Below are 12,409 nucleotides of genomic sequence, written 5' to 3'. Positions count from 1 at the left end.
AGAGAGAGAGAACGAGACAAACAGAGAGACAGCCAGGAAAACAGTGATAGAGAGAGAGAGAGCAGGACAGAAAGACACCGTGCAAATTTGCTATAACTGATAAAAAATGAAATGTAAGTGAATGATTAGTCAAGACTGACAGCAATAAACACTTATTCTCAGAACCAGGCCAATAAATACACACAGACACCCAGATGTCTCTGAGCTGTGTTTGAATGGGGAGTGATTGTCTTAATTAAAGCTGGGATATGAAATAGCTTTCTCCACCTAGACTCATGTCACCTCGCAATGACATTACAAGTGTTATTGCACCGTAGAGCTAGTCTTTTTGGGGCTATAAGGAGAATGAAAGACTGATTCTGAGAGAGGACAAGAAAGCAGTTATAGAGACAAGGAAAGGAGGAAACAAAGAGATGGAGAGAAAGATTCCTCTTCAGGTCCTGTCACATGGCTCATTTCAGTGTGGCCTGAAGTTTGAACTCTATGGATTGAATGCACACAAATGGTCTTGATCGACTCTTTTCATTCATGTATATTTACTGTACTGTTTCCAAAGAATCCTGTGAATTCTGTTATTCAACTAATTGAAATTAACCAATAATTTTTTCTTGCTACAATCCCATGCACACTTCATGCTTTTTGCTATATATAAACCATCATAAAAATAACGCTTCTGTGATACTTTCATGGCGAAGCACATAACACATATATATGATGTATATCCACATGAAATGGCTTTTCAAACAAGAAAATAAAAATTGTGATTTTGGGAACTGGTTGGATTATAGAAAGTGGGTGATGCAAACTGAATAGATTAATGTTTTATGTGTTTGGTTGCTTGAGGAAAAGGGTTGAAACTCAGTTGGCCATTGGACAACATTACCCAGTTATCGAACCTGAGCGAATGTCATTAGACAAAAGATGTTGAGACAATGTGGACAAGCTAATGTTTTTATTGAAAGATTATGAGGGCACTTTTAAAAAATACAAATATAATACCATTTCCATAAAATATAAGAATAGTCGATTTTAATTTCATGGTCCTGATCAAAAAAAGTTGTGTAATAAAAAAAAATGAAAATATGGAATTACTGTAGTGGATCAACTAACAAATCAAGAGTTTACAAGAACATGAAAATATCAGTAAAGACCTTGCATGCAGAACAGTCAGAAGTAAAATTTCTACCACATTACTTTTTCATATGTTCTGATTTTTTTTAATTGATGCATAGTTTGCATAGTTTTAAATTTTTGGCAGAATACATGGCTCCTTCGTCAATGTACAATCATGGTTTTGCTCATATAGGGAAGCAGAAGAGAACAAGGGGTAAAAGAGCAACAAATCTGCCATGATATCTAATAGATAAGATGCATAGAGCTCTTGTAAACATGACAGTACAAACATGCAAACACACACATATTCCTTGCATAATTACTACACCTGCTTACTTGATGAAAGATGCATCCTACCACCCATCTCTCTCCAGCACTGCTGAACTCAGTTGCCTCCAATGTGTGCCAACCGGTGTGCCTTCCCAGAATGCACTGCTGAGATACTTTTGCACACTTCAGAATTTGTCACTGCTTTCATAGTCCCTTTGCACCAAACTAGAACATATTTTTTAGCCTCTATGCTGCCTTGTGTGCCCCTCCTGTGTCTCATTTTCAAACCTAGAACAGAATGGTTTTGCTTAGAATCATCTAAATTTGATTGAGACAATGTCTTTTTTTACTTGTCTTAACACGTTTACATAAAATACTTACATAAAATGCTTTTCTCAAACAGGAAAGGGAGACCTGATTGGATCGGATTCGCTGACAAAAGAGCAGGTGATCAAGACCAACGCAAATGTGAAAGCACTGACATATTGTGACCTGCAGTACATCAGCCTAAAGGGACTGCGTGAAGTGCTGCGCCTCTATCCTGAATATGCCCAGAAGTTTGTCAGCGAAATTCAGCACGATCTCACCTATAACCTGCGGGAGGGCAGCGGAGCTGACGTGAGTGATGCTTGCAAGCACACATGATGGTATTCAGGTCAAAGGGTGACAATCCCAATGTATTACCTTTGATTCTGCATCCACGACTGTAAAGGTCAAGCAGTGTGTACATGTGCTTTTTTTAGCCTGAATTATGTGCATGAAGGACTGAGGCAATTGCCTCAGATGTACAGGGCAGGAGTCAATACATCGCCTAAGGAATGGATTATCAATATTGTAAGTTGTGCAGTGGAGCTGATACGAGTCCTATAAATAATGCATCATTCAAATAGACAAACACGATAATAGTGCCTTCATGAGCATTATGGTTTATATTCTCTGCTTAATAAATTATTTTGAATTTGTCTTATATAATTATTTAGTAGACATTACATTTTAAAACATATTACATACAGTGTACAGTTTTTGGACAGTACCTATGCAATATAAAATAAACCATTGGTAGATTTTTTTTCGCCATGTAGTGGAAGTTTGGTTTTTCAATATTCCTTGGGTTTTTCAGTATTCCTGCCAAAATATGCAAGTCACATGTGAGTAAAACTCTCCTTTTATTGGTCAGGCTGTAGCTGTTTATGTTCAGGGATTCCGCTCATAGAATTAAATACTGCTGCTCTTTAATAACACATTTCCTATTATGAAAATGATACAGCTTGGTTCTTTGATCCGTTTAGCTGCTTTGCCAGCACAAGCGAGAAAACCAACAAATGAGATACACGTTTGGTCAAACGCCCAGAGCCGCTGCTGTAACATAAAACATTTTCACAAACAGGTATTTTGCTAAACAACAGTGAATAGCAGAGGAGGAATCCAGAACTGGCTCTCGTCTCTGTACTGGTGTTGTTTAATTACAAAAAAAAAAAAAGATGACAAGCAAATTAGAGACAGAAAGTTGTGCAGCTTTGCTTTGTGTACGCTCATACCTGGAGCAACTGTTCTATTTATGCTTCTCATGCTGAACATCCAGGCTGGTGTGAACAGTCACTTCAGAAAAAAAAAAGCATTTGCCAAATGAATAAAAAAGTAAGAAATGTAAATCTGTAACCCTCTACTGCACACCCAGTTGTCCATATTGAATGTAGAGTTCCAAGTTACTCAATTAATTCATAAGCCAGGATCTCCAGACTGGAGGGTATGGGTGTGTAAAGACAAAATGGATTCCCATCTGCTGTCTTAGGCATCTTTCCTTCCTTCTTGCACATTCTCGAAGTCTGTGTCCTTTCCCTGACTTAGATAAAGCCCCTTCCCCCCTTGTCTTCAGGATGCAGATATATGCCTGTTTTTGAGACCCCTCTCTTAAACACACATATACATTCTCCCAACCTTGAGTGTAACTTGCAAAGACAGGAATAGCAGCAGGCTGCAGTTTGGAGTGTGTGTTGATACTAAGAATAGCACAGAGGGAAGGCGGGGACTCCGTGCTGGCTGGGTCCCCCGCGCCTCGAGCTAAGATTGGATCCTGTAAGATAAAAATAGCAATGAAGCGAGAGGCACGTGGGGAGAGGTGCCTGTTTTCTGCCCTTTTCACTTCTTCCTGCAGTGCTGCTTCTGGAAGGTGTCACATGCAGCTTTCACTCTAGCCAGAGAAAGATATTGCTCAGTTTGAAGAGAAAGAGGGAGATAAAGTGAGAAAGAGAGGGAAAGAACGAACAATGGCTGGTGGAGAGGCATGGATATCATATGTAAATATATACGAGATACTGTTGCAGTCTAACCCTACCTCAAATCGATAGGTTTTTAATCGAATATACAATTTTCTCATAGCATTATGAAGGGATTTGTTTGACCTAGACCACCCAGAACACCCTATCAAGCTGTATAGCAATGCGCTCTCAAAGCACGTTAGCAACCGCATAGAAATGCCCTGGCAACCAGCAACAATAGCTTGACATCTTGGCAGTGACTTGCATTTGCAAGCACTTCATTTTCTTCATTTTCATAAAAATCAACTTTGTTTGTGCCATGAGACATAACGGATCAGCACCATTGCTCATTTCACATGTGTGCAACCCCAGAATGCACAGAGAATACCAATGAACGCACACTCGCACATACATTTGCACGTAATTGCAGAGCTGGTGGGAATAGAAGTGGGATTATTGGGCATCCTTATTACTGTTTGTCTGTGTGTGTTTGTGCACTGGGGCTTTGGAGGAAAAGGTAATGGATTCTTTCCTCTCTTTCTTGTTATACTTAGCTGTGATTGACTGAATTTGGGGACTCGAGGGACATGGAAAAGACAGAATAAACACCTCGTTCTCTCTCGCTGTCTGGAGAAGGGGAGGGAAAAAAAGTGAAAACTTCTGTAGAAACACCAATTTAAGCAACTTACACACATGCACACACACACGCTCCCCTCGTGTCAGTGTTACTAAGATTGGAAAGAGAAGGCTAAAAATAAATTCTGCTTTAGGTGGGGTGTGGGACTGCAGACGGAGCGTGGGGGTGGAGATCATGAGAGCAACGGGGAAAAAACAAGATGTGAAGAAAAAGAGAGGCAGGGTGCGGAGAATGGGAGGGGGATTGCAGATAAAGATGGAGAGATTTCAGTCAAACTGAATTGGGGACAACAAATGTAGGGGTGGGAAGAAAGAGATGGGGAAGACGTTCATTAAGATTTGCTCGAATTGTTAATATTTTTCAGTCTCTTTCCTTCCTAGTTATGTGATGGAGTTTGTTAGTAACACAGGGATGTGGGCTGTGTGTGTGTGTGTGTTTTGCCACCCTATAGCGACAGACGGTGATTGACATAGTCTTTTATGTGTTTAGACAAATCAAAAATAAACAGTGCCGCCTCTCCTCTCTTCAACCTCTTCTGTGGTGCCGCAGGATTACACCGCTCGCAGCCATTCTTTTTATGACATTCTAAGAACATGCAGTGCTGAGAGTTAACAATGAAGAAATCGAAATTAATTTCAGCTTCTACAAAGAAGAGTATTTTAGTGTTCAAAAACCAATTGAGGTTCCTTAATCTAGTACAATGGAAAATATGCAGAGTTGAGCTGGAGATGGAGAACTATGGTAGAGAGGAAAAGAGGAGCAAGATTAATCAACAGGCTGTGTTAGTCTGCCACGCACTGGTCATGACCCTTTACTACCTATTTGAAAATAATTTTTAGATTTACTTGCTACTGAAGACCAACAATGTAAATTGTTCCTTAATACCTAGATTTGCATTTTTAGAAGCAAGTACTAATGCTTGCAAGGCAGCAGTAGAATAGTGTTAATGTTTAGAGGTAACCCTAGGTTCAACGCAATTCCAGTTTCAAGACAATGAAAAGCGATTCTAGATGGCTAAATAGATGTAAGATCACAATTTAGCTTGCGAATGAATGCAGGTAAGAAGGCCAGCCACTGTTCAGTATGCGAATATTGCAGTCAGATTTCTCCCAATTTGTAAGTGAACATTTTATTCACGACTATGAATGGAGGATTTTTTAACTTTAATAAAAAAAGGAAATCTTAAAATGTATTTCTGTTGAATTTTCAGCGGCCATTACTCCAGTCACCATCCTCATTCTAATTTTCTTTCTATCTTATCTTATCTTATCCCAGTTTCTACAACACAGCTACTGTACTTATCAAATCAATCAGTGCATAGACAGTAAATATCGGTTCATGTTAAAAAGAAAAACTTTAATAAGTAGTAAAATATTACGACAAAAGCTCTGACTATACCATTTCTGCTGACCGAAGGCATAACATAACTAAATCTGCTCTGTCTCTCTCAGCTGGACTGGGAAAGCAACGGTGGTCTGGTGAAGAAACTTCCTGCTATCCGTGAGGACGAGGAGAATGATGAAGAGCAGCACTCTGTGTCAAGGGCCCCACGCTCTCCCCTTCGCCTCACCCGGGGCCTCAGCTCCCCCCTGCGATCGCCTCTCCTCCCCCCTCGCCCCTTCCGCCCTCCGTCAGACCACACGCGACCCGCCACCCTCCAGATCCCTGTGGTCAGTTTCAGCAGTGCCCCTCCAGAACTCAGCCCCAGGTACACGTGCACCTCACACATCACATCCTCAGTGAGCTGCAGCCCCTCTGGTGGCTCTCATAAGAACTTTCCTGATACATAATTTAGAAGAAGTATCCAGCTACCATGACAACCAGTTTGGAATCCTGCCTGCTCTAGTGATTGGCTCTTCAATTTTACACTAAGAAATCAAAGCTTATCTAAAGCTTGAATTTAATTAGCAAAATGTTAAGGAATCCACTTCTATCTAGGCAGTTTTATATTAGCAGTCAAAAGTTTGGAATAATTAAGATTTTATAATGTTTTTGCAGGACTTCTCTAATGCTCATCAAAGCTGCATTTATTTGATTAAAAATACAGTAATTTTTACAATATAAAATAATGGTTTTCTATTTAAAAATAAAAATAAAAAATGATGGCAAAGATGAATTCTCAGCAGCCATTTCTTCAGTTTTCAGTGTCACACATTGCTTAAGAAATCATCATTGAAATAAATTATAGTTTAAAATATATTAAAATAGAACGGCAATTATTATAAAGGTTACTAAAATTATTTTAATACTATTGTTAATACTAGTATTTCAGTTATTTTAACCACGCTGATTGAATCTCTTACCAGCTCTTTATCAGCTGTACACGAACAACAGTGCATTTGTCTGATGTCTCTGCAGGTTTGTGGATGGCATAGAGACAGAAAGCAATTGCAGCTCAACACAAAGGTTTGAGTTCGGTCCCTCCCTACCTCAGAGCGGTCCTCCATCCCCTTCCCCAGGTACAAACACAACAGCAAGACAGAATATGATTTCAGAAAGGAAATATTATGAAGTGAGATTTCCAAAATTAGACTGTCTCGCACAGTCAGAGTTATTCTGCAGGTTATTCTTTCCAAGAACCGCCCACTTAGACAGGACCATCTGACCAATATGTAAAACTGCCAACTTTTTTTTTACGTGACATTTAGGGGTGGTACATCTGAAATTGAATATGAACCTCAAAGCAATACAGAATATTTTGCTGCTCAGGGAGATTTGTCCCACTACATGTCTCAATCAAAACTCTTCAGTCCCTTGGATAAGTCTTGATGCCACAGACCTTGAACTTTACAAACCTTAGCAAATCCATTTATTAATTTTTCCCCAGTGATTCATCATAGCAGCCTGGGAACTTTATTAATACAACTTTAATTTCGATGCACATTGACTTTAAAGCTGTTCAATCAGATTGCAGCTCTAACAAGTTTTGCGTGCAATATGCATCAGATGCCCAGGGAACAGTCTTTTACAATAAACTTTGCTTCACCCATCCAATCCTCCCTCAATGTGTTAGCTTAAAAAATATGTTTAACACTCTCTATAACAAACTTACCTCGTTTTGTGTGCATCTGTGTACAGTGAACCAGGAGCAGCTGGAGACCAAGCAGAGCATCACCAAACTGAGTGAGGAGGTAAATGAAACAAACACATTAAATCAGAATTAAACTAATTATATTTAACATAAATAAGACCATGCTTTCTCTGGTTTGATGCCAGTGTGACACAAACCTCCAGACCAATTCCAGTCTTAAGTAGTACAACACTGTGTACAGAATTGTAGTACTCCGAGCCGGAATACAGTAGGTCTCGAGTCTGGGTCAAGACCGAGTCCATATGCTTCTGAGTCCAGTACAAGAGCAAGACCAGAAATACAGTCTTGGATTTTGACAAACTCCTAAGTACTACAACATTGCACATCATGCAGGATATAAAATGCTTTTAAATCTTTGAAGATGTGTGAAAAGTAGATCAGGCTCTACTAAAACCAATAAGTCACCAGAGGCCATGCATTACACTCATTTTAAGTAAGGCAAGTGGCTTATTGATTTTTTTTAAAAAAAGGCTGCACTATCAGTAAGTACAGGGTAATATAGAGTAAGCTGGTCAATATAGCAAAATAAGCCCAAAGATATTAATCAGGACCTGGGTACTAAGTGAAATGCTCTATATATCCTAAAGCGATTAAATTTTGTGACAGCGGAATGATTTGGGAGACATGTAATCACTACAGCGATAAGGAAAAAGTTACCTGGGACATTGTTTAATGTGAATCTCTTTGAATGAAAAACATCCAGTCAGATTTTATAGCCAGAACTATATGCACCATAACTTACATTCTTTTGATTTCATTCACAGATGACTAGTCTATCCCAGCAAGTCTCTCAGCTGAGCAAAGAGCTACAGGAAATGACACGTCTCCTCAGGCCCTTGCTTGTCATTGGATCTCAACCTCTCCTGACAGCCCTTAATCAAACAATGCCTCCGTCTCCCAGCAGTAGCAGCGGTCCAACAATATCCACACCACCAGCTCCTTCGCCCACAGTCACATCGTCTGCACCACTCAGACCTGCTTGCCCCCTATTAGGCAGCGCAGACACTGGAAGCATTGGTTTGTCCAGCTGTCTCATACCCACCAACCTGCCGCAGAGACCCCAAGCACAAGTTCAGGCAGACTGTTCGAGGGGACCTTTCATGCCAGTCCATCTTTCTCCAGTGACAGCCCAAATGGAGGGGGAAGGGACCCAGGCAACTCCGGCCCAGCCACCGCAAGCCAGCCACCACCTATCCCCATCTCTAACCTTTTCCTTATCGCTCCCTTCTTTCCGCTCCCAATCCACTTCCTGCTCTCCCTGCCAGGGTCCTCACCGACCTGCCAGTCACAGCAGAGGTTTGCTACCTCATGCCCCCTCACAGGACACCCCACCTCCACCACCCTCTCACTGCTCTGCACCACCCTCGATCAATAACTCCCCTGGTGACCACAGGGTGGGATTCAGTCCATTTCCCTCGTCCGCTTCCTCCACTGCCACCGCCCCTCAGGTCCAGCCACGGTCGTGCACTCCTCCTTCTTGTCCACACACTTCCCCACCCTTGCCCTGCTTCCTGGAGTCCCTGCCAGAAACCCAGGCCTCTTTTGTCACTTCACAGTCCCTGCAGAACCCCAGGCCAAGACCTCCTCAGTTAGAGTTTGAGATGCAAGAATGGGCAGCAGGAGGGAGGCCTTCCACAGAGCATATCACCTTCATAGATGAAGAAGGACCGCCACTGTGAGAGAATGAATAATGAATACTACGATTAGTCGACTTAGCAAATAGGGGAGTGGTGAACTGGGCTGTGACTGCAGTTACCCTAACACAACTACATTGTGAATGACAGACAAAACGGATTGCTGTTCCTTAAGGACAATACTCTTGTAAGTGGACAGCTTGTGGCTCTGTTCTAAACCCTAGTGAGCTACCTACTTTTACAGAGAGCAATTTTAGGTATGATAGGCATGGTACTGACACCTTTTTCAAATGGTAGACAGCTAAAATTATGCTGTCTTAAAAGCATATGAGCATGTGGCTTAAATGTATGTCCCTCTTCTATGTATGCATCACAGATATCTGCATCGTCATCATTTTTACAAATCGGAATCTTGTAATCATGGTAATACCAACAGGATTTTACATTTATTCACAGTAGACTCCATATAGAGTCTTATTTTACATGCTGACAGAAATTGTCAACAAAGAAAAGCATTGATAGGAACAGTTCCTAATTATAAATGAAAATGAGACTAATATTGAGTCTAATATTGTATGTCAGACTCTATTGGAATCAACTGTGAACAACCTTCTTGTGCTGTTAGATAGGTTAATGTGTTTTGATGGCTTTTAGACTGGGTTTTGGAAACTTGCCAGCTGGTCAGGTTGAGAGACAATTGATACAAATGAAAATGGTTTTGATTCAGTCATTTATAAGGTTAGAATGTTACTTTAAATTGTAGCTGCCTATGCAGACAGCTTTCTATGATTTGGAACAGAGCCACAGTGGCATTCACCACCTGGGAGCACCTCAGTACCTGACACCAGTCAGTCACTCTCCTCTGAGCACAGCTTCATGAAGTTCCTCTTCTAAAGGCATTCTAGGTTCTTCACAGGCATCATAATCAACAAAGCACGGTGGCCAGAACTGCAAAGATCCTGCTGTGGTCATACCTTGCTATGGGAGTTTAATATAACAAGTGAAAGTGCACTGATTAACTTGCATGGCTGTGCACTAATCACGCACAGAATACAGGAATTGTCAGGTGGTGTTTCTTATCTCTGTATTACCAAAACCATGTTTTTATTCTACAAATTACCCACCTTGTAAATCGAGTTCATATTTGAATTTCTAGAACTGATAAATGAATAAGCTGTCACAATACATTATCCATAATACTTCATTTGTTTTAACCAGACTGTCCCAGGTCACCTAACACATTCACTAACAAGAAGCAACCAGCAACCATATTGGTATAACTTCTCAAGGGACAATACTATAGAAATTAACGTGGATATATTTTAGAATAGTCACTGTGCTGCTTGTATAGCAGTATAGATTTAATATCCTCTGAAAATAACTCAACATACATCCATTATTGTCAATATAGCTGGCAACAAGAGGGAGTACTCCCTAAGTGAACATGTCAAAACTGTGTCCAAAGTGTGTGAGCAACATTGTTATCGAACACTGCCTTAATCCTCCAGGGCATGGAATTCACCAGAGCTACACAGGTTGTTGCTGGGATCCTCTTCCAATCCTCTATAATGACATCATGGAGCTGCTGGATGATAGACACATGGTGCTTCTTCATCTTCTGCTCAATAGGGTTTAGGTCTGGAGACATACTTGGCCACCCCATCACCTTCATCTTCAGCTTCCTCAGCAAGGCAGTTGTCATCTTGGCGGTGTTTGGGATCATTATCATGTTGGAAAACAGCCATTCTGCCCAGTTTCTAAAGGGGGGCATCATGTTCTGCTTCAGAATGTCACAGTACATGTTGGAATCCATGTTTCCCTCAATGAAGCACAGCTCCAAAGCACCAACCGCACTCACGCAGCCCCGAACCATGATACTACCACCACCATGTTTGACTGTAGGCAAGACCAAATATTCTTGGTACTCCTAACCAGGATGTCACTACACATGCTGGACACCATCTGAGCCAAACAAGTTTATCTTAGTCTCATCAGACCACAGGACACAGTTCCAGTAATTCTTGCTCTTGGACAGGTTGTCTTCAGCAAACTGTTTGCTGGCTTTCTTGTGAGCCAGCTTCAGAAGAGGCTTCCTTCTGGGATGACGGCCATGCAAACTGACTTGTTGCAGTGTGTGGCCTATGGTCAGAGCACTGACAAGCTGACCTTCCACTTCCGCAACCTTTAAAGCAAAGCTAGCAGCACTCATGCATCTGTTTTTTCAAGACAGCTTCTGCACCTGATGCACAGAATGAGGACTTGACTTCTTTGATCGGCCCTTGCATGGTCAGTTCCAGGTGGAACCCCTCTTGGAAAAACTCTGTATGACCCTGGACACTGCGCTGTAACTTAGTTTCAGTGTGTTACCGATCTTCATATAGCCTATGCCATCTTTGTGGAGAGCAACAAGTCTAATTCTTTAATCCTCAGAGAGTTCTTTGCCATGAGGAGCAATGTTAAGCATCCAGTGGTCCGTATGAGAGAAATACACTCAAAGCACCAAATATTAACTGCTTTAATACAAGATACACAAATTTGTATGGTCCTATCAAGCAGAAAAAAACATGAAATTGACAAATAAGGCACGCAGCTTTGTTGTCATTTAGGATGTACTCCATTTGTTGCCAGCTTTATTGACAATAATGGCTGTATGTTAAGTTATTTTCAGAGGACAGAAAATGTATCTAGTAAAACAAGCAGCACATTGACTACTCTAAAATATATCCAAGTTTAATTTCTATAGTATTGTCCATTGAGAAGATATACTAAAATGGTTGCTGAAATGTGAGGGATGAACTCACTCTTGTGAGATACTATATATATACACACAGTACAGACCAAAAGTTTGGACACACCTTCTCATTCAAAGAGTTTTCTTTATTTTCATGACTATGAAAATTGTAGATTCACACTGAAGGCATCAAAACTATGAATTAGCACATGTGGAATTATATATGGAATTATATACAAAACAAAAAAGTGTGAAACAAAACATATTCTAGGTTCTTCAAAGTAGCCACCTTTTGCTTTGATTACTGCAAACACTCTCAAACACTTCACACTCTCAGTCTTGAAGGAGTTCCTCGAGAGATGCTTAGCACATGTTGGCCCTTTTGCCTTCTGTCTGCAGTCCAGCTCACCCCTAAACCATCTCGATTAGGTTCAGGTCCGGTGACTGTGGAGGCCAGGTCATCTGACGCAGCACCCCATCACTCTCCTTCTTGGTCAAATAGCCCTTGATGCCTTCAGTGTGACTCTACAATTTTCATAGTCATGTAAATAAACAAAACTCTTTGAATGAGAAGGTGTGTCCAAACTTTTGGTCTGTACTGTATATTTATACACACACACACACACACACGCATACATACAGGGTCCAGATAGATAGATAGTGGATATCAAAATC

At 40.9% G+C, this 12,409-nt stretch overlaps 1 protein-coding gene across 1 annotated transcript in view; it reads left to right on the top strand.

Moving 5' to 3' along the window:
• LOC128019841 (potassium voltage-gated channel subfamily H member 3-like) overlaps positions 1-10,284 on the top strand; it is a 99,320-nt gene extending 89,036 nt beyond the window's left edge. Inside the window, exons 11-15 of the mRNA XM_052606120.1 lie at positions 1,787-2,001; positions 5,730-5,986; positions 6,637-6,737; positions 7,357-7,409; positions 8,134-10,284. Of these exons, the coding sequence (XP_052462080.1) occupies positions 1,787-2,001; positions 5,730-5,986; positions 6,637-6,737; positions 7,357-7,409; positions 8,134-9,048 (1,541 nt within the window). The 3' untranslated portion in view covers positions 9,049-10,284. The remainder of the gene's footprint in view (positions 1-1,786; positions 2,002-5,729; positions 5,987-6,636; positions 6,738-7,356; positions 7,410-8,133) is intronic.
• The last annotated feature ends 2,125 nt before the right edge of the window (positions 10,285-12,409 follow it).

The sequence above is a fragment of the Carassius gibelio genome, chromosome A9 (assembly GCF_023724105.1).
Source record: "Carassius gibelio isolate Cgi1373 ecotype wild population from Czech Republic chromosome A9, carGib1.2-hapl.c, whole genome shotgun sequence".
Lineage (NCBI taxonomy): Eukaryota > Metazoa > Chordata > Actinopteri > Cypriniformes > Cyprinidae > Carassius > Carassius gibelio.
Note: the sequence above shows the minus strand (reverse complement) of the source record. Positions and strands in the feature narration are given on the sequence as shown.